The sequence below is a fragment of the Nelusetta ayraudi genome, unplaced genomic scaffold, assembly GCF_046127955.1.
Source record: "Nelusetta ayraudi isolate G7.1 ecotype Tasmania unplaced genomic scaffold, CSIRO-AGI_Nayr_v1 ptg000075l, whole genome shotgun sequence".
In the NCBI taxonomy this organism is placed as follows: Eukaryota; Metazoa; Chordata; class Actinopteri; order Tetraodontiformes; family Monacanthidae; genus Nelusetta; species Nelusetta ayraudi.
The window spans coordinates 1,337,555-1,360,139 of NW_027466125.1; the positions used below are offsets into that span (position 1 = coordinate 1,337,555).

Here is a 22,585-nt window from a genome sequence, read left to right on the forward strand (position 1 = left end):
TGGTTGCTGGTTGAATAGAATAGAACGCTTTTATTAATCCTAAATTGGGGGTAATTTGCATAATTACAGCAACGGTATGGTGAAAAGAGAAGTAAAATTATAGTCATTAAAAAGAAATAATGAAATAAAAAACTAAAAATAAGATATTTGTAGAGTAAGAAAGGGGAAAGCCTTGCAACCCGTCCCAGAGCCAAATATGTGAGGTTAAGGTTCCATTTCCTTGTGTTTGGGTTGTGGTTGTGCTGGTGGCTTCCTGTGGTCAGTGTACAGCAGCAGCGAGGGCTGCTTCAACTTTTTTTTAAATTTTATTTTTAGAGGTTTTGTCAAACAGAGCAGCACAAAGTCAGGCCTCGTTTGAATTACTGCAACAAAGTAAAAGCGCACTTTTCAACGACCCAAACCTTTTTCTTGACAGCCGTCAATCGTAAAATCCAAATGGCGTCAGCCGACGTAACTTTGTCACACAGAGTGAGTGCACTGGTGTTTAGTTGACTTGCTGTGAGTCTGAGCTGCAGTCCAAGCAGCAGACTTCTCACTCTGTCTACACTTTAAAACTACCCTCGACTTCCGTTTCAACCATAATGATTTTTTGAAGTTTTTTTTTTCTTTTTTTCTTCTTTGGGGCCGAAGTTTGCAGCGCTGATTGGTTAATTTTTAATGAAAGAAGAGTTCGGCATGACGTGAAACTCTACAAACTGAATGTGCAATCAGATTAAAGACAGGACTTAATTCTCTTCTCTTTAGTCGACCCTTGATCAGCCCTGTTTGTCATCTCCAGATTCTCTTTAACTGGCCTCCTCTGACTCCGCCTCCTCACCTCTCTCATCCCCTCTCGCACCTTTTTACATCTGCTGCCAAGTCTTCCTCTTCCCTCTCTCTCTCTCCATCTCTCTCTCTCCCTTCCTCGTTTCATCTCACCCCCCTCCCCCCTAGCGTTTTTAATGTCAGACACATTAAAGGGCTTTCCTGGAATGATAAATGTTTTATTAGCGCCTCACTTCCTCTCTGTTTGAAGGGTAAATACAAAGAGGACCTCAAGGAAAAGTAGCTATCTCCGCCGCCCCCCCTCCACCTCCCGCATCCCCCCCCCCCCCCGCCTTCATTTCCATATCTGTCAGTCTGCTCGCCCGGCCGCTTTGACCTCCCTCCCCTTTCCTCCCCCCCCCCCCTTTTTTTTCACCCATTTCTGTCCTTCATCCCACAAAACTGGAAACCAGCAGCTCTGCTTCTCTTTCATAAAAAAAATCCCTTTAGAAAAAAACAAGATCAAAAGGAAAATCCCTGCTGGTCTTTTGTCTTTTCCGCTGCCTCGTCTGGAAGTTGCCCGGTCGCCTCTGATCACATCTTTGAGGGTTTTCGGGGACATTTTGTGCGTCGCTGGGAGTTGCTGCGTGGACTTTCAAACTCTTTTGCTGAATCTGACACTGAGCCCCGGGGCTGCTGGATGATTGTGTTTCCTGTGCCGTAATAGCCGTCCGTCCTCTGGGACCCGCCGGTGTTGCTGCTGCTGCTCCGGCTCCCCCTCGGCGGCGCTGATTGCTCCTCCTCCTCCTCCTCCCTCTTCCCATAAAATGGGTCATGTTACGTGCGCTGCAGCGCGATGCCGACTCCTTCCCTACCTGCGCCGTGGACGCGAGGCCTGATGGAAATTCTAAAAGTGACGTTGATCCCGTGACTCACCCGGCGGCAGTAGCAACAGCAGCAGCAGCAGCAGCAGCAGCAGGTGAACACAGATTTGCTGCTTAATTAAAAGTATATTTGAGATTCATGGCTGAATTCCCGGCTGCCGACAGCGGCGTTTTACTATTTAATGCTTCTAAATAGTAGATGCAGCCAAAGCAGTGAGTAGGGAACCTTGTTAAACATGTCGAGGACATTGTTGCTGTGGGCACTCAAGCATTTGACTGAACGTCTCTCTCCCTGGAAATTTCCACTTCAACGTTCAGAAGTGTTACATCTTTTACAGATCTCCCAACCCCCCCCCACCACCCAAAAATTGGAAAGTTTCCAAAAATCTGTTGGACTCGCATATCTCGCGTATCCATCTGCAGGAGAGCCTGTAGAAAGTGTCACATGCACTGTCGCATTTCACATGCAGTACGGTGACATTGACAGACACAGAGAGTGAATAACAAACAGCATTAATGCTTTTGTGTGTGTGTCTGTGTATCAGTAAATATAGCAGTTTAAAAAGTTTAGTATTAAAATATAATAATGAATACTACATTTATCAGAGAAAACATTGATAATATTAATAGAAATAAAGACAATTTTAAAAAGAAGGGGGGACAATGAAAAAGAAGAAATAAAAGGTTTGATTACAGAAGAGGAAAAAAGAAACAGTGTAATGTCGATCTTAAATTTCTTTAAAAAAATAATAGAAATAATAATAGTGACAACGATAGTCATCCCACACACACACACACACACACACACACACACACACACACACACACACACACACACAGCAGCTTCCCTGGGTTCCACCCCGAGGTGTTCCCAGTCCCCCCAGTGTGTCCTGGGTCTGGCCCCCAGGCCTCCTCCCTCTTCCTGAACTCCTCCAGGTCGACTGAGTGATCTCCAGGCCACCATGCAGAGACACAGAGAGAGAGAGAGAAAAAAAACTCATTATGGCCACTTGTATTTTTGAGACCTTGTTTCTTTTTGGTCACGACCCAAAGCTCCTGGCCAGAGGTTGAGGGTTGGAATGTACATTGAGCGGTAAATTGAGAGCTGAGCCTGGACGCAGAGACCGACCCGGACCCTCCCCTGTGGATGTAGCCCAGCCACCAGGTGGTCTCCAGTGGGGCCCTTCCTCAGGTCTTGCTCCAGGGCGAGGGCCCTGATGACTCACACCTACTGGTGGGAAAGGTGGAGGTTCTAGCAGAGGGAAAAAAGCTTTGCATTTTGATTTAACTGTTGCTACCGTAGCATCCATACTAACCTTCAGAAACAAACTACTCACAGTAGCTTTTTCTTATTCTGTGTGTGTGTGTGTGTGAGAGAGAGAGAGACAGAAACCGTCTCCTCTCTGTGTAGCTCCTCCCATCTTCCTTCTTGGTTCTGGAATCCAGAGAAAATGAAGATATATTGAAAACACTCCCTGCTGGATGTTGTCAGGATAGACGAGCGAGGATTTAAAGTGTTGAAATCGGAGCAATGCGGCCTAACAAGCTAATGTAAACTAACGGAGCTTCTGCATGAGCAGGAAAGCATTAAACGTATTTTCCCATCAGTGCACATCATTTCCTGTCTTTAGGAGGCACAGTGCGCACTCTCGCATCCTCGTCCTGTTTTTCCAGTTAGCCGGAAAAAAAAAGAAAATCCAATTTTCCTCAGCTGTGCTCAGTGGAAGCTTGACACATTTTTCTGCAGCTTAATTTGTACCCTAATTGTCCATTAACGCTCACTCACACAAACCCTGCTGGGCTACATACAGAGTCAACATCCCATTTCCTGCGTGTCCTTCGTCACGCCGCCCCCTTCAGGCCACGGCGGGGCCAGCGTGTGATCGGTATTCCGGCCGAAGGCCCGCAGGACTAATGACGCGTGGTTGCGGTCGCGGTTCCCTCCGGTTGGACCTCACGGACGGGCGGAACCCACTCGGACGGTTTGTGTTTGTCCGCCGGCCCCCGCACTAATCGCTCATCCCTGGAAACATTTAGCCCGTCAGAGCGGCTAATGGATGGAGCCACATTAGCATGTAGCTTTGATGGAGAGCGCACCTGTTTACGCCGGCTGGCCTCTCAACATCTTTCAACTCTCCTCGCGGACGTCTGGAGGCGGGGGCGCTCTCGTCAAGGTTGAAAACACACTGCAGTTCAGGAGCCGAGACGTCGGCGGATAATAATAATAATAAGAGTCGAGCTGAGACGAGAAGAGGATTCAGAGGAAGAGCAGCTGAGGTAACGTCTCAAACAGCCTCATCCTCCTTCTCAGTCATGTTGGGATTGATAGTGGATGTGCTATTTGTGTGTGTGTGTGTGTGTGTGTGTGTGTGTGTGTGTGTAAGTTGGTAGATGAGCTCCTTAAATAAACACCACTTGGGCACAGAGTGGAGCAGCCAGAGGCAACAAACACACAGCAGACTGTCCTTGAACTCAAGGGTCACACACACACACACACACACACACACACACACACACACACACACACACACACGCGCGTACGTGTGCCCAGGCTTGCACAAGCTAGTCTAACCTTGCACCCTGTGTCTCTAATGATACACACACACACACACCTTGCCTCCTGTCCTACTGGATTAATTACTCTCCTGCCTGGCTCTGCTTCCCCGGGAGTGTGGGAGTCGTGTTCGCTGCCCTCTGCCTGCGGCTGCTGGGCACCGCGGTGGCAGCGCTCGCTCGCCCATTCATCACCGTGACTTTGGGAGAGGGAGAGAGGTGAGGGACGTGTGTGTGTGTGCGCGCGCGTGGGCGAGAGCGGGGAGTAAAAAGCAGGTTGGGGAGGTGAAGGTGACATCAAGGTGGAGGGAGGAGGAGGAGGAGGAGGAAAAAGTCAGGTCCCCTCTGACCACACGGCCCTGATTAAAAATTGAAGGAGTTGCCGTACGGACGCCTCCAGAGGTCCAGATTGTAATGTATGGATTTTCCTGAGATTTTCCCAGAGGCAGAGGAAGGAGGAGATGGGGGAAAAGGGCAGTGGGGGTAGGGGGAGCGGAGGTGGGTGGAGGTGAGGTGGCTGCGGGTGGAGAGGATGGAAAGTACAAGGATGTATCTTCACCTGGTTCACCTGCCTGGTATTTCCTCCTCAATGAAAACATTGGCACGTTCATTTTTTTTTAATTCCACAGATGGATGGAGGCTGGGATGGGCGGGGCAGGTGGGGGAGGGGGTGAGGGAGGAGGAGGGAGGAACAGCATAGACAAGACTGTGTGTGTGTGTGTGTGTGTGTGTGTGTGTGTGTGTGTGTGTATGTGTGTGTGCAAACAAAGAGCTTGTCAGTCTCTTTCTGGGTCTCAGTTGTGTTCTGTGAGTGAGGTGTGCACCTTGACACTGGCATCGACCTTAACAAGTCTGTGTGTGTGTGTGTGTGTGTGTGTGTACGTGTGTGTGTGTGCGTGTGCGTGTGTGTGTGTGTGTGTGTGTGTGTGTGTGTGTATGTATGCGTAGAGGGAACAAGGGAGTCCCGTTTAGCTCTTGGGGGTGAGAGAGCCTCAGTAATGGAGAGACAATGAGGAAGAGCGTGAAGGTTGAGGAGGAGGAGGTAGAAGAGGAGGAGGAGGTGGAGAAGGAAGGGGGGATGAAGGTGTGCGTCTCAGCCGTTCAGGCTGCGTAGGCGGTGTGTCTTTCATCTCACACAAACAACAGCCGAGGCTGCGAGGAGGTTTTCATCCCTCCGTCATGTACAACACCTCTGTCTTCCTGAGACTCTCTCCTATTTATAGCGCCACAGGTTGAGAGGAGCTCCAGCGCCCGACGCCACGGTTTAATTAGCCGCCGCTTGTTGACTGAAAAAGACTCGGCGAAATCCGGTAAACAAGCGGAAAACTCTGGAAACTCACCTGGGCGAGTTGGAGGAGGTGAAGGAGAGGAAGGAAGTAAGGAAGAGGGTTTGTTGGAGAGGGAGGTTGAGATCTTTTTATTGTGTGACCGTCCGGCATGATGGAGAGAAATAAAACAGGGACAGACGGTGGAGAAAGAAAAAAGATGTATATGTTATCTTTGTGAGTGACTTGATGGTCGCTGACAACCAGCGGAGGCAGCAGAGCGGCGGAGGGAGGATGATGTAAAAGCAGATCAAGGCTACTTCCTGTTCCGGAGGAAGCTGCAGCCTGGGCTCACGGACGGCACTTTGATGTCTGGAGATGAGAGACGACAAGGAAGCGACGGGGCTGCAGCCAATCAGTGAGGAGCGTCGCTGTGGGACAGGAAGACTGAGTTCACTTCACTCTGCACCTGCCGGAGTTTACAAAGCTCTCACCTGGAATCTCCGTCTATCCATCCATCCGTCCACCTGCAGCAACATCAGCTCCAGGAACTTTTTACGGGAGTCAACAGTGAACTAAATTACTTTAAACAACAAATCCCCAAATGCTTCCTGTTTCACCTCATCATGATCTCTTCTTCCTCACTAAAAAAGGAGCAAAAACTCGAGTATCAAGTCTGAGCTCCCACACGTCCATCTGGTCAAAACTCCAGTCTGAAGCATTTTTCAATCATCACCGACCAATCATCTTCCTTTCACCTCTGGGTGAAATTGAAGTGGACTATTTTCTTTAATTAATACTACATTTAAAGAACTTTAGTATTTTAAATTCACATGATTGATCATAGAAAAGTAAAAACTTTGGTTCTTGCCGTCCTGCAGCCTGACTTGCGGCAGTCGATGGATGGATGAGTTTGTCTTTCTGCTTCAACATCCTCTAATCCAAAACTGAGATTATGAGATTAAGAGATTGAGCAATAATGAGGGTTGTCTGAGAAGATTCATTGCCGACATAAATTTGCTTGTAAACACAGTCGGATGTCCTGTCTCGAGGCTTAGACTTAGATTTTTGTTTCCTGTTGCACAAAAAAAGCATTTTGTTTGTTTGTTTTTTTGTTTGTTTGTTTGCGCGGCGTCACTAAACCAAATCTCTCAGATTTTAACACACGGCTCGCCCATCCCTCTCTCTCTCTCTCTTGCTCTGCCTTTGGGCTGATTGAATTTGCTGCCAATCAAGCTTGTCGACACTTTGCTTATTAAAAAATGCTTCTGCTGCCTCATCAATGCTAATTTGTGGCCTCATTATAATTTGCCAACCGCGGCGGCGGTGCTGGCTTCTGTTGTGAGGGTTTATGGGCAGGAAGTGGTTTCCTTTTTTCATGATCAGAAATCTCCCCCCCCCCCTCCCCACACACACACACACACACTTCATCCCCAGCACCCCCCGACACGATGGAAGGATTAATTAATCGTCCTTTGTTTTTTGGATAAACTGACGTAATCCCCCTTCTAAAAACTCGGGGCATCTGCTGCGCTGCTGGGAGGAGCCTCCTCTGGCGCGGCGCTTCAGTAGGAATGCTAATGTCCCATAATGCTTGTTTTAAGTCCATTTTAAAGCGCTTTGTCAAAGGTCCCCTATAGACGTTGTTAGCATGCAGCAGATGCTGTAGTCTAGTCGGGAGCCGACGTTGTCTACAACGTTTAAAAAAATAAATAAATAAAAATAAACAAAAATGAAAAGATTCAAGAGCTGTGTTGAATTTCTGCATGCGGGCAGGTTCTGCTGCTGCTCTCCAGTGGGTTTACATTATTATTTGTTCATCATGTGAATACAGAATACAGTTTTTTTGTTATTTTGAAATGTAGATGAATAAAATACTAGCATTTGTTTCAAGTAGCTATTAGCATCCTTGAAGTTGGAAGAGGTACGGAAAAAAAACGCTCTTGATCTAAAAAAAAAAAGCTACATGTGTGAGAGGAGCAGGTGGAGGAGGTGGTGGTGGGAATGGGGGCGAGGTGTAAAGTCTTTAGAAGCAGCGCTAAGAGGAGGTGACGGCCCGTCAGCTGCTCACACGTGTTGCCGCTAACGGAGAACTGAACGTGCGACGACGATCAACCGGCGGCTTTGTTCATTTTCAATGAGCTGAACAAAGAGCCGCCGCCGCCGCCGCCGCCACCGCTCCTCCTTCCTCCTGCTCCTTCCCGGTGAGGGATTCTCCCCGTCTGTTCTTGAAACACTGGAACTGCTGCTCTGGTTGCTTCTCTGTCACTTCCTGTCGTCTCGTCTGGTCTCCCAACTCTCTCTTCCGTCTCACTGGCAGTTTCAAACGTTCCTCAGTCGGCTCACTTCTTCCATCCCTCAACCCACTCTCTGCCCTGGGAGCACATACTTACTTTTGTATTTTATATAAATATATATAAATATATATATATATATATATATATATATATATATATATATATATATATATATATATATATATATATATATATATATGTTTTTTTTTGTGTGTATTTATTTATTTTATTCCAGCTTGCACAGCACAACTGGCCGAACTTGTGTTAAATCACCATACAGTATATATATGTTGGTGTGTACATACACATACATTTGTAAATATCCCTATATATATACTGTATATATGTGTATGTGTATATGTATATATACACAAACACTTATTTTCCTCTCCTTTCTACTCGCCTGCTGTCTCTGTCCCCACTGCCGGCAATATAACTCCTGTTTGGAGACAGTTTTTTTTTTTTTTTGCAAGACTAAAGAAAATCGAGCTCAGCAGGAGCTGCTCCTTATTCTTACTATTCTTCTTTTCCATTTTTTTTGCTACTGCATAAAAGGGGAAAAGTCTCACGTGTCTGGAGTTCCACTGTCTGTTGGCTGCCGGTTTGCCGTTTCTGCTTCAGGCGCCACTTCCTCGACACAGAGTTGAGACTGATGCGGAAATCTGCGTCAAAAGCGTCTTGTTTTTCTGAAGAGCTTTTACGGAAAAAAAATCACAGATCTCCGGCTCACCACACGCAGCATCGAATAATTCAGCCTTCTTTTTTTTCTTGCACTCGAAGCCCCTCAGACGAAACTCTCAGCCGTGAGTCTGAGACAGCTTTTCTATTGGTATGGTGGCGAAAACTCAACGCAAGGTGACTCAAAGAGCTTTCCAGTGGCGGGAAAAAGACATTAGGAGCATAAAGACAGAACATGGCTGCAGACAAATTGCAAGTAAAAGGCAATAAAAATGCAAAGAGGAGCGAAATTCAGGTGTCAGCAAATACAAAAGTTTAGAACTTAAATGGAAGAGTCGATCTGAACTGCATCACCCGCATCTGATTGTTTTTTAAAATCTCTGTCTTTGGATGGTGAAAGGAAAGGGGAGAATCTGGAGGGAACCCAGAAAGAACCAGGGAGAACATGAACACTCATCCATTCAGGAAGGATCCTGGATCAGAACTGGACCCACAACCTTCTGGCTGTGATCACAACTTACAATATAACGATGATGCAAAATACCTCAAATATCTGATATTGGAGATATTGGTGATCACTGGTCACATCATCAGATATTGGAGATCAGATGAACCTTACACACACGCTTTTGCATGTATGCACATACACATGCATACACAGTGTCTCTTCCCCCCCTTTGATCCCCCTGAGATGAACTTGAACTATATCACTCCTCATTATAAAGTGAGCATAACTCACAATTAATGATTTACCAGCAAGGCACCGGTCTGTCTGACCCTTTATGATGTTCAGAGCTTGTATTAGGGGGAACTTTGTGATGCAGCAAGTATCATTTTGCTTTAAAATGAACTCTCGACCTTTCAGAAGTCACAGCGACTCAGCGAGCATCACTGTTTTGTTCTCCTTCTTCTTCTTCTTTTTCTTCTTCTTCTTCTTCTTCTTCTTCTTCCAGTTTCAGTCTGCGCAGAGTTTCAAGGTCTCTCGGCAAAGATGCCGTGACGCTGCAGCGTCTCACTTCATCTCACTTCATCTCTCTCGCCTCTCACAATCTGTCTATCCTGGCCAAGTTCACCACAGTTGACTCCGCCGCTCCTCCGCGCATCGAAAGCACAAAAAAAAAGAATGATGTGGAGGCGGCCGTCTTATCTTGAGTTTGCTTTTTATGAGCGTTTTCTGAAATTACAATGGAAAATCCCCTCAGAATGTTTGTTTTGCTGCTGAATGTAAAGTCAAAAATGCTACTGAATGAAAAGTCAATCAAAAATGGGTCATTTGCACCCTGTGACAGATCGACTGCCTTGGGTGAGTGAGTGAGTGAGTGATTGTGTTTGTGTGTGTGTGTGTGTGTTCATCTCCAACCCAAAGGCTTCCACTCAGAGATGTGCATTGGATTAATGGAGCAGTGATGCTTGATTTGGAAGGGTGTGTGTGTGTGTGTGTGTGTGTGTGTGTGTGTGGGGTGGGGGGCCATGGGAGGGTCTCTATTAGTCATGACCTCCCTCCTCTTGCTCCAACCTGTCTCTCTCTCTCTCCCTCTGGTTTTGGCTGCAGCCTTTTTACCCCCGTCCTCAAATCATAACCCTGGAGTGCAATGACAGCTGTGTGTGTGTGTGTGTGTGTGTGTGTGTGTGTGTGTGTGTGTGTGTGTGTGTGTGTGTGTGTGTGTGTGTGCGTGTGCGCCTCTTTGTGCGCGTGTGTCTTTGTGCGCGCGTGTCTTTGTGCCTGAAGTGGATCTGGTCCTAGGTCGGGGTTCCTCTAGGTCGTGTGTCGTCCCTCCTCTCTCTCTGTGTGTGTGTGTTTTGTCATGGACGGTGAGGGTGGTGGCGAGGCGTTGTGATTGGCCTCTCAGCTCCCTCTCAGGCCCTCAGCGGTGGGAGATTTGTGATGTGATGCTGCTCTGGCAGCGCCGTCGACTCCAGATGCCTTTGAATGCAGCTTCAAAGCCTCTCGGAATATTTCTCTCGCCACACGTCGCTGGCATCGTTCACGGCTCCTCGTCCTCTTCCAGCTGCTGCCATGCCTCTTTTTTTCACACTTTGCCCTGGTACCCTCCCCTCTGGCCTGCCGGCCCAGCCCCACCCAACCTCGTCCTCTCCTCCTCCAAGGCTACGTCCTCTGCCAGGACTAGTTTCCCGGGTGGAGCTCCGCTGAACTTTGACCTCTGCCAGCAGCCAGAGGTCAGTGGTGTTGATGGTCGGAATAGGCTGAGAGGGCAGCTGCACATATTGTGTGTCAGGACAGCTTGCACTATTGAGCTGCAGGCTCATCCAGGACTAGTCAGAGTGAATTATTCAGGCAAGCTAATGTTATATTCTAATGTTATTTTCTACCTGAATTGTGCAGAATTCAATGGTTTTGATGATAATATGTGGCTAAACTGCCCATAAATAAGGGAACGCCCTCCACTTTCTTCTTATGACTTGATCCACTTTTACAGAAAGCGTGTTTTGGACACCAGTGCGTTTGTGATGTCACAAAGGGCACAGCTAACTCTCCCAGATAGGTAACAGTGACGAGTGTTCCACCTTCTGAAACCTCTGAAAGTGGTTACACTTCAGATTGCAGCGCTCTTTCACTAACCTTCCCTCTCTCGAACTTGCCAGTGAACTACAGTGGCCTGCCCACACAAACCTGGAAACCTCGTCCACCTTCTTCTTCGTTGGTTTATTTGAGGATGCGTTCGCCCTCACACTCAACATATAGAAGTGGCAACAAAACATCAGCAGGAAGCTAAAACTTTGTTTGTGTGTGTGTGTGTGTGTGTGTGTGTGTGTGTGTGTGTGTGTGTGTGTGTGTGTGTGCAAACAGAGGGCTACTGTAAATCAGATGGTTTATTTTTCTTTACTTTTTTGCATAATTAATTGTGTAAGTGCGACTCTGCTGGAGTCGAGGGTTAAAACACAAAAGACCTAAGAATGAGTTCAATATACACATAGAGACGCACATGCTTGAAATCAACTGTGGCAGAGGTGAGATGTTGACTTGCTCAAGGGCACTTCAGTCACTGCTGGACAGCTCATAACTGACTCATAAAGCAACCGAACTCCTCCCACCTCCAATTTTCTCTCCTTCCGTCGAAATTAATTTCACTCCAGGCGACTCGTAACACTTTTATGATTTACTGTTAAAAAGGGAAGAACTCGTAAGTCCCAAAGCTCACAAGTCACACAAGTTCAGGGAGGAAGAAGCATTTGTCTTTTTTTTCATGTGACATCAAAGTGACACAAGGATTTTGCTGATCAAGCAATATTGCCCGTATCAAAGAAAAATAAGAAAAAAGAAGAGGAGAAAAAGTGATAAAATCATGGATAACAGACAGAAAGCAGCGGATGGTTCACCTCAGGAAGACCTTCCTACAGAAGTCGATTGCATAAAGACTTTTGAAAGAATTCAGTGAGTCAGCTGAGCAGAAATCAAGGAGTTCCAGGGCTGTGGGATACGAAGGGAGAAATCCTGGACGCGGTTTGAAAGGAGGCAGGAGGAAGGTGATGAGGAGGATGGGGAGGAGGTGGTGGGGTGTGTTAGAGAGTCCTGATGAAGGAGCGACTCGTAAGATGTGAGAAAATCTTTAATGCAGGATGGTGCAAGGCCAAGAGGGGCAATGAAAGTAATTTATAAGCTTCTAAAATCAATCTGATACTTCACTGGGAGACGGAGCAGCCGAGCAATAATCAGAGATATATGCTCCTGGGCTTTTTTTTTTTCTTCCCCCCCCCCCCCCTCCAAAGGTTTGACAGCAGCGTCGGCAGCAGAAATTTGAAGGAGCAGCGGCAGATGGAAAACAGCCTGATTAAGTCCGCAGCAACAATTAGATGCAGTGATCAAGTGGAGACGATGTAGCAGCGTTGAATTGGATTAACGTTTAAATCCTGGCTGCAGGCTGCAGAGCACGACTGATCAACGTCTGATAGTCAAGACAAACACACAGAAAACAGAGTAGAAACAGAAGCTACACAGGAATCAAGAAAAAGAAGCCACCGGGGGGGGGGGGGAAACACACCGCCCCCTACTGACGGCAGGTGGCTCTGCAGGCTGTGCCTCCACCTGCTGCACCTCACAGCTCCCTGGAGGAGGCGCCGTTAACGTCCGTTTACGACCCGCATAAATGTTAAGTGGCTGCTGATGAAGTGGCTGAGCAGACGGCGGCGGTGCATCTCGTCCGTCTGGTCACCCGACGGGCCGCATGATGTTTCCCACATCTTCCAGCCCTAAGTGTCATGAAGACCATTTAGAAGAGGGTTGGATCGATGGTGAAGACTTCAGCTGCGTGAGAGGAAATTTGTTTGGATTTATTATGTTATTAAAAACCTCAGTCGGAGATGGATGTGTGCCTATACCACTTTTGTTTTACAGAATGAGTAGAGTAGGAGTACTTGCCTTTCAGTATCGAGTAATTATGAGTCATTAATAAGGCCAGTACACGTCATGGAATTGCTCTGATTTTTACACTTTCCCACTTATGTTTTGTTATTTGCACAGTTTCGTATTTGGTAGAGTAAGAGTACACAACCACAGGATCGGCGCATCCTTAATATGTAATCTTTAATATATTAATATATATGCAGTAAAGTGACACATACGTCAATCCTGTGTCGTGTCAATAGGAAAATAGTCTTTCCATTACACTTTTGCGATATATCTCTTTATCGAAATGTCTGTAATTCCTCCTCATAAGAGCGTAAAAATGTTTATCGATATTTGAGAGGTTTTTGACCCCCCGATATTCAGGTGTTTATGTCACCGGTTGCCAGTGGGAAGTGCTGCTCACACCAGTTGAGCACTTCCCGGGTGACTTCTGGCAACCAGCGGACACGCCTCCCCAGATCGCTGAACAAATGACACTGATGCCAGTGGTGACGGTACAAAAAAACACAACTTTATTTAATGCAGATAAAAAACACAACAAATACTGGATAAAAAGAACAGGGGCTGGACACAGTTGAGAGAGCGCTAGGGGCAGCTATTGGCAACTGGCAGACCCCACGCACCTCGCAGCCACTCCCCTCCCCTCGACCTTCCACCCCAGGTACGCCCCCCCCCTCACAGCAACCAAACAAAACCCACCACATGCGCGTGCATGCACCCAGCAGAAAACACACACACACACACAAAAGAGGGCCGACCTGGCAACCCGGAGGAGTCCGCAACTGCGGGAAGTGCGTGGGGCGCAAGAACGCGGCGTCCACCCCCACGGGAGCACCGAACGCCGCCAGACGCGTCTGACCCGTCAACCCCCCACTGCAAACCCACTAAGCACGAGACCCCCCCCGCGCGCACACACACACACACACACACACATACACACACACACACACACACACACACACACACACCCCACAATTCCCCTGTGCCAAAACGCACACAGACGACGCAGCGGTTTCTGGAGTCTACCTGGGGGTCCCGGGTTCCGTACACCCCAACTCCGCCCCCGGCTCCCCTCCGCCGTGGCTAGGAAGCTGGTCGTGGCCCACCCACCCCCCGACACGTGATTTGAGCACCCTAGTGGCACACGCTGGGGAGTGGTCGCGGGGGAGCCGCGCGAGGTGAGAGCGCGCCGGTGTTTGAGGCGGGGCTGCACCCACTCGCGCCCCCTCAGCCGCCAGCCCGGGATGGATGAGTGGAAAGTCCGGATGGTGAACGGCAACAGCTCGGGACTTTCGGACCACTCCAGGAGGTACTCAACCACCCCCCCCGGGTGGCCAAAAAAACAATGAGCTCTGTTGCCCGTCGTAGAACGTCCAGTCTCTCTCTCTCTACGTCTCTCCTCCCCGGCACGTTTGAGAGTCGCTGCCGAGGGAAAATCGTCCGGGGGTTTAACGCCTTCGGTGGAGTCCTTACAACGCGGCTCCGCTCCCGCAACGGAACGCGATCGTTGTCCGGCACACAGGCTCTCTCGTGAACAGGCTGGTTTGCTTGCATGATTGCGCCGCGCTGGCAGGCAGGAATCCGCGACATTTACATTGCCAGTTTTTGATTGCGCAGTTTAGGTTTTGCGCATTTTAAGCTAGTGCGCTTCTTTCTTCTTCTTTAAAAAAAACATTCAAATATCCAGACGGCTAATGCTGATGTTAATGCTAATGGCTCAACAATCCATGTTTGTTCCTCTGGCCTCAGGGTTGGAGTTGCTTCCTCTGTGGTCCGCGTCATGGACAGCTCACCTTGTAGTCACTTTGTGTCCACCGGAGCGGATTCTGATTGAACACGAATTGCCGTGAAGAGCTGAAAATATTGTGATCGAGATGCTTGAGAGAGAGTCCAGCCATGAAGGCTGCAGCGATTCAGTTCATCCAGGGAGCAGACCTTGAACTTCCATTGTTTCCTTTCTGGACAGTGTGTGTGTGTGTATGTGTGTGTGTGTGTGTGGGTGTGCACGCGCGCTTTAGTCCTTCCACCGAAATCTCACCTTGCCCTTCAGTCTGCTTCGCCAAATGTTCGCCCACGCCACCGCCACCTGGCCACCACTGTGCACGGCGTGACTGCATTGTGTACGCGTGTGTGCACTGTTTGTGTGTGTGTGTGTGCGTGTGTGCGGGACAGCTCTCTAACAGATGGAGTAACCTAATACTGGTCTCATCTCCGCCCCGCTGTCCGCTGGCGCTCACGCTCGGCTGCTGATGCTATCTGGGACTTCCCAGCATCCCGTCTGCTTCCTTCCTGGAATCAGCTGCTCCTGGCTCCTCCCACTGCCCCTCCCTCCCTCTGTCAATCCCAACTGATCACCACCCAGCCGCCGTCCCTTAGGGGCCATGGGGCGACCGGCCAGACACAGCTGCGCTCTGGTCCTGTCCTGTCAGGTGCAGCTGCTCTTGAATCTCCGTTTGGCCCAAATTATGAATGGGGAAGCCGTTTTGAAAGTGTGACCTCTGACCTCTCGGCCTTACTGGGTGAGTAAGGCTGGCTCACTTTAACTTTATTATGGAAAATAAAGTGAGTCTAAGATTTTTTGACCCTGAGTTACTGCAGGTAACATGCAGGTGAGACATAAAAGGTAATATTAACTTTTAGATGAGAAAATCCCCATACCTCCACACCTCCAGACCCAAGACCTCCAGACCTACAAACCCCCAGACCTCCTGGATCCCCAGGCCCCTAGACCTTCAGACCCCTAACCCACAGACCTGCAGACCCTCATACCTCAAGACCCCCAGACCTCCTGGATTCCCAGACCCCCAGACCTCCAGACCCTCATACCTCCCGAACCCCCAGACCTCCAAACATTCAGAACTCCAGACCCTCACACCCCACACGCCCAGACCTCCAAATATCCAGGCCTCCAGACTTTTCAGACCCTCAGACCTCCAGACCTTCAGACTTCCTCCTGCTCCTCTCTGAGTCCTGGACAGCTCCTCTCAGGTGTCTGCGGCCTCTGTTAGTCTCCGTGGCAGCTGGAGGTGACACTCCATCAGCCAAATGGATTAGACTCGTTGGCCGAGTAATTTATCGATGTTTTCCTCCCCGGGGGGGATAATAGGTGTTCAGGCTGCTGATTCATGAGGCTTGTCTGGCTTCGCAGCATCACTGGTCAAACTGTCAGTCTATCAGTCCATCAGCCCAACTTCTCTGCACCTCAGCTGACTTATGGAGCTCTCAGGCTAGTCTGACCTGTGAACGTGAAATATTTCCACCTGACAGGCCGTTTTTGAGATGAAGTAACAAAATAAAAAAAACACTTTACATGTCAGAGCTCCAGTCAGTGTTGGGAGAAACATATAAGCAGAAATTTATGAGGATTTCCTCTAAACTAGCCGCTACCTGCTGCTCACTTAATCTCGCTTTAATGGGGAGGTTTGATCGACGACATGCAGAGAAAGCAGAAAATGAACAGACGGAGTCCTGCTGCACATTGACCTTGGTGGGTTTGAAAGGTCAATGTTGGACTTTCATTCGTTCAGTGGATTCAAAACATTTCAATTTGCGCAGCGTCTGAGAAGCACAACATAGTTTGGGGAAACTACATATATATTTGTATTTATATCATATGGCTGGACGAGTGGAAAGAAGAGAAACTAGTCAGTCGAGAACTTTTCTTCTGACGAGAGCTAATTGTCTGTCAAAAAAACAATACTTCAGCCTTGAGGCGAAGACAGTCAGAACTGCCTCCGTCAGTGACCGCAATAAAATATCTGCTTCCTTCCTTTAAATGGAAAAAAACACCATGAATGATTTTCAGCCTCAACTTTTTTTCTCATGTCGTCAGGGTGACAAAAGCAGATTGGACCTCCAGACAGGCTTTTTATTTAGATCTAACTATTTAATATTAGCATTATATATATAATATAAGCAAGTATTTGAAGTTTGCAGGGAACAAATCATTATTTCATGTGGACGTCACACGTTGGGCCCCTGAGTGCGACTCGACCCCGTGTGGGTGCTTGCTGTTCGGTCATGTGATGCTCGCTGCTCGGTCATGTGATGCTGCTGACCTCCTCCGCTGGTCTCCAGGATGTCACAGGTCCCTGACACGCAGCCACTCCGGCCTCCATTAGAGGACACCTGATCCTGGCCGGGCTCTCACTGATGAAAGAAAGACAGGCATCTAGCCAGTCTGCAGGAAATGGGACCTGCGGTGACCACCCCCCCTCCCCCGCCCCCGCCCTCACCATCACCCCACCCCCGACCCTCCCTGGTACTTTAGAGCCATTGAATGCCTTCATGAAGAGCCCTCTAGTCTTTCTCCTGCCTGAGCAAAGTGGCTCTTTCTGTTTGTGGTGTAAGAGATACGACAGGTAGCGGCTGAACTGCACCGGTTGATTTAGCAAGGAGTGTGTGTCTGTGTGCGTGTCTGTGTGTGCGCGTCTGAGTGTAAATAGCCTTCTGTATTTCTTATTTCTCACCTCCTCCCTTTTGTGTCTCTGTGTTCGGGCGGGAAAACCTAGAGGATGGGCGGAGCTTCCCAGCATCTTCTCATCTTCACTCACTCATATTCTCCAGTGCCCCACCCCAACACTCTCCCCCTTTACCTCAAACCCCCACCCCGCTTTTCAAATTCACTCACTTGACAAAACATTAAAGTGCAGCACCCGGCTGGGTGGCTGTTTATCTCAGGTGGTGGTTTTGCAGATGTATTGGCTCACTTAATGGTCCAGTGTGTAATATTTGGCTTGATTTATGATTTTCATACTCGTAAAAGTTTAACACACTGCCCATGAATACATTAGTAGAAGTGTATACTCACAGTACAATAGAAATAGTTTGGTTGTCCTACCCTTAGAGCAGTAAGAGGCTCGCTGCAAGTTAGCTGCCACCTTGTACCACCATTTTTTAAGGAAGCCCACCTGACAGTGACCTCAATACGAAACATGCTTTCCTTAAATACCAAGCTTCCTTAAAAAATGTTACGCACTGAACCTTTAAAGAGAAACTAACTTACTTGCACTCAACTGCGGTCACATGCGGCAACAATTAGCGGCGAGCATCGAATTCCACTTAACGTCAGGGTCCTCCAGAGACACCCGACCTAAAGATCTCCAGTGTATTATTAACCTGGTTGGTGTTTAGTCTGCTGGTGGCAGTAATGAGCATCTTTTAAAACAAAGAAAAAAACAAATCAGATGCCCAGCTGCTGTGGATGCTGTGCAGAGTGACACTGGGGGTGTTTGCAGGGAATGCGACTCGGCTTCAGATTCAGAGCGCTGAGAAAAAAAATCCTGCTATTTCTCCTGCTGTCCTTTGGCGTTTTCTAATCATCTCCGCTAACTGGGTCACAAGTTCTCCACAGTCCTCCTACACGGACGCGTCTCAGCTCACACATCCGGATTTCATCTCCAGTCAACGCATGCGTTCACCCTCCCCACCCCATCCCAGCCTCCCCCGAGCCTGAAACAAGTGTCTCTTTGGCATTTTCTGCTTCTTTTCAGTCATGTGATGTGCACTTGAAATGGTCTTTCATGCTCTCTCAGTGGCGTAAAAGAAGAAAAAAAAGAGAAAAAGAACGAAGAACCCCGGGCGAAAAAGCAAAAAAAAACCAACAAAGTACAACACACTCACAGGATGTAACACTGTGCTTTTTACTACACAAACAACTTCTTCCTCCTCTGTCCTCTTCGACAGCACCGCCGCCGTCCTGCTAACACACACACACACACACACGCTACCCACAAAGCAGTGTGTTGGACTTGCGGTGGTATAAATAGGATTTCACCCCCCCGCCCCTCTGCCGCTATTCTCCAGTCCAAAGCCTGGCTCCTCCGCCGACTCTCAGCTCCCCCGCTAGGTTCAGTAATGGAGCTCTAAATCCCCTCTGTTGTCGTTCTCCGCTGCGATCGATGAGAGAGCTCCTGTTTCTTGTGCCACCTTGTTGATAAGACTCTCCGTCTTCTTCTTTTTTTTTTTTTGCTTCTGAAACGCTGCTGATTGCTTTGCCTCCTCACATCTTCTTCCTACTCCTCCTCTGCTGCTCTTTACTCCTTTCTTCTCCTCGCAGACGTCCCCTTGGTCACGCCTCTCCTGCCTGACTAAAATATTGAGATTAATATTCCTTAATACTCTCCTTTAAGTCCCCCCCACTGCCTCTTTTCATCCCTCTTTTTTAACATTCATCATGCACGTTTTGAGTCTGTTCTTTGTTTGTTACAAGCAGCCAGACACACACAGTTGTTTCTTCTTTTTTAAGGGGGTTTCAGATGCTTTTGCTCTTATTATCTCTCAAGGCTCCTGAGTGGAGCCTTTAGGAAAGTGTGAGGAGTCGGCTGTGCTCGGCAGCTTTTTCTCTTTTCTCTGACTTCATTCCATTTGTTTCTTTTGTTTTTTTCTGCTAAATTGTCTATCTAATTCATTTGTTCCCAAACTTTCACACACCACGACCCCCCAAACAGCATTAGGTTCTGGCATGGGGACCCCATTATGCAAATGAACGGACAATGTTACAAAATACGTAAAGAAACATCAACTTTTAGAATGTTTTTTCTTACTTTTTGATAGCTGCTGTTCAGTAATCGTTACATTTGTTTAGAATAAGAACAAAATCAACTAACATGCTGATGATCACAGCCATGGTTGTGTCCTCCAGCAGCTGGGCTGTCTGTCTGTCTGTTCCTTCACTCTCTTTGTCACAAACCTGTTGTCCATTTTGCACTACCCTGTCCAGCTTGAGGAGCAACTCACCTCGCTATATGGTGCAAACACTCGACGCCACCAACAATGTTTATGGCAGGCAATGAAATATTATCATAGATTACATTCAACAATAATGATTAAACAATAATTTGATTCATTATTCATTTGTTTATTTCCTTGTTTTTAGGAATACACCAATACTGCTCAAAACCGCTTTACCTCCTGTAGCTCAGGAGGTTTTTTCCTCAGACTAAAAGGTTGCCAATTCAAATCCCGCTCCACCCAAGTCTGTCGTTGTGTCCTTGGGCAAGACACTTAACCCACATTGCCTCGTACAAACGTGAGTGAATGTTGGGTGGTGGTCGCAGGTGTCGTTTGCCGCAGTTTGGCTGCTATGTTTCTGTCGGCCTGCCCCCAGAGCAGCTGTGGCTACACATGTAGCTTCCCACCACCATTGTGATTGTGGTGAGAATGAGTAATGGGTTCAATGCTTTGAGTGTCTGGAAAAGCACTATATAAATCCAATCCATTGTTATTATTATTATGACTGCCACTTTTTTACAGAACAAGTAGAATGTAGGTACTTGCATTTCAGTACCGATACTGTGTATTTAGTAAGGCCATTACACATGATTTTTTTCCCCCACAGATGCTCATTCATTCATCATTCATTCATTCATTCATTCATCTTCTATACCCGCTTATTCCAATTCAGGGTCACGGGGGTCAGGGCAGGGATTTTTTTCCCCACAGATGTTCTGTTCTGTTAAACAACATCCTCAGTTTTTGTGGAAAATGGGATGACTGTCACAATTTCACTGACATACAAACACAAACTTTACAAAATTGTCATATCCATACACATACAACTGGTATCAGTGTAGTGGAATTGGCACGTATTTTATGAGTAGAGCACCCAACCCCGATATTGGTACCGATACCCAATACTGTTATCGATATCGGTGCATCCGTGCTTTTTTTTTTTCTCTTATCTTGTCTCCAATTTTCCGGTGACCTCCTATAGCGCCCCCTGGCAGCCATCCTCACTGCTCTAACACCTCCCCTGTCCTGCTCTCCTCCTCAGAGGCCTTCGACCTGGTGCTGCGTCACGGCCGCAACTCCACCCTGGCCATGCTGAAGGCGGAGTTCCCGGCCCTGGGGGGCAGTGCTCAGAGCTCGGTGGGGCAGCTCTTCCTGGACATGTCCCTCTACATCCTGGGTTCGGACTCCTCGGTGGACCACATGGTGTCGCTGCTGTACGGCCGCCTCTTCCCCGTGGCCTACCGCCGCCTGCTGGGAGGCGGCGTGGCTGCCGCCTCCGAGGAGTGCGTGCGGGGGGCCTGGAAGGACTCGGGGGCCTTCGGGCCCTACCCCAAACTGATGATGACCCGGCTGTCGCGCTCCCTGCTGGCCACCAGGGTCTTCCTGCAGGCGCTCAACCTGGGCATCGAGGTGGTCAACACCACTGACCACCTGCGGCCGGGCCGGGACTGCGGCCGGGCTCTGCTCCGTCTCTGGTTCTGCCCACACTGCCAGGGCCTGCTGGGCCCCCCTGCCTGCCGGGGATTCTGCCAGGCCGTGATGCAGGGCTGCCTGGGGGGGGCGGCCGAGGTGCAGCCCCACTGGAGGAGCTACGTGGACGGGCTCGGAAGGCTGGCCGGCGCCATGCGGGGCGAGCAGGACGTGGAGTCGGTGGTGCTGCGGCTGCCCGCCATCATCCGGCTGGCGCTGAAGCATGCCGTCAACAGCCGCACGCGTCTCACCGCCCTGGTGAGTACAGCACAACAACACAACACAAGTCACCACGCTGATGACAAACAGAGGTGACAAAAGTATTCACATTCTGAGTTTGAGTAAAAGTGCTCCTTGTTCAAGTAAAATTATGAAAGTTCAGGTACTGAAATGTACTTGCAAAAAGTAAAAATTACATTTTTTTTTTGTAATTCTGAAACAAGACATTCGTTGATGATTTTGCAAAAATGAAAAAGTTCGGGCAGATTAATCCAGGCTGAACTAACCAGAGGTCAGAGGTCAAGGGTCTTAATGAGCATTTGGATCATTTTTAACAGCTTTGCGACTCTCGAAACTGTGGTTTTATTTTTCTTCTTCAGCCCCAACAAAACCAATATGCAATCCCTAATAGTTCTGACCAATGAGCCATGGGTGGATCTTTACACTTTTGATAACAATAGCAATAATAATGTTATTTATATTTTTCTCTATACTGATCACATAGATCACAATGAACAGCAACTGCAAAGCAACATATCTCCCTCTAAAATGTCATCCACTTTTATATTCAACTACACAACAGCAGGGTTCAAATAGCTCCACTTCAAGCAACAGAACTATTGTAAGAAAATTACTTTTAACAGAATTTGTATCTTTGAAACATTTTTAAACATAAAAGAAAGTGAGTGTACTTTTCCAATATAAGGAGTAGAAAGTACACATATTTCTGTACACAGGTAGTCAAAGTAGAAGGTGGTCAGAAAGAGACATCCTCAAGTGAAGTACAGATACCTGTAAGTATTTGTACTTTGCTTCTTCCAACCTATAACGATAAATAAACACAAACTGCATGGCACCACCAGACACTGCAGCAACACTGCACAATCTGTAATCATTTGCTCCTCCGAGGGCTTCAAAACCAGGATGAAGGAAGCAGCTTATTAATATTTGCGATGAAAAAGAGATTCTTTGTTTTTAATTTAGCCGCTGTTTGATTTATTCGGATAAAAGCTGAGAGGCTCTTCAGGCTCATGTGTTTACACAAGTCCCCATGGCGCAACACAAAACCCACCAACACTGTGTCATCAGCCTCTCTGCCACCGTTTCCACAACACACTCGTCCAAATCACTTAGTCACACTTCTCTGTTTCTGCAAGTTTCCCCCTCAGTCATTTCCTTTTCTTTTTTGGGGGGAGGGGACTTGGGTGGATTACAAGCTAATAAGATTTTACACTTCTGCACTAGATGTTTAATGTGGGCTTCAGAACAAAGATCGAGGGTCCCACTTCCCCCAGTGTACACAACTCAATCCTACTCAACCCAACTGGGCTGTAACCTGATCAGTCGGTGCAGAGAGACACAACGCCAAGTAGTAAC

At 48.0% G+C, this 22,585-nt stretch overlaps 1 protein-coding gene across 1 annotated transcript in view; it reads left to right on the forward strand.

Annotated features, from left to right (window-relative positions):
* Positions 1-22,585, forward strand: part of gpc3 (glypican 3) — a 119,670-nt gene that overhangs the window by 47,813 nt on the left and 49,272 nt on the right. The window contains exon 3 of the mRNA XM_076043508.1: positions 20,562-21,247. Coding sequence (XP_075899623.1) covers positions 20,562-21,247 — 686 coding nt within the window. The remainder of the gene's footprint in view (positions 1-20,561; positions 21,248-22,585) is intronic.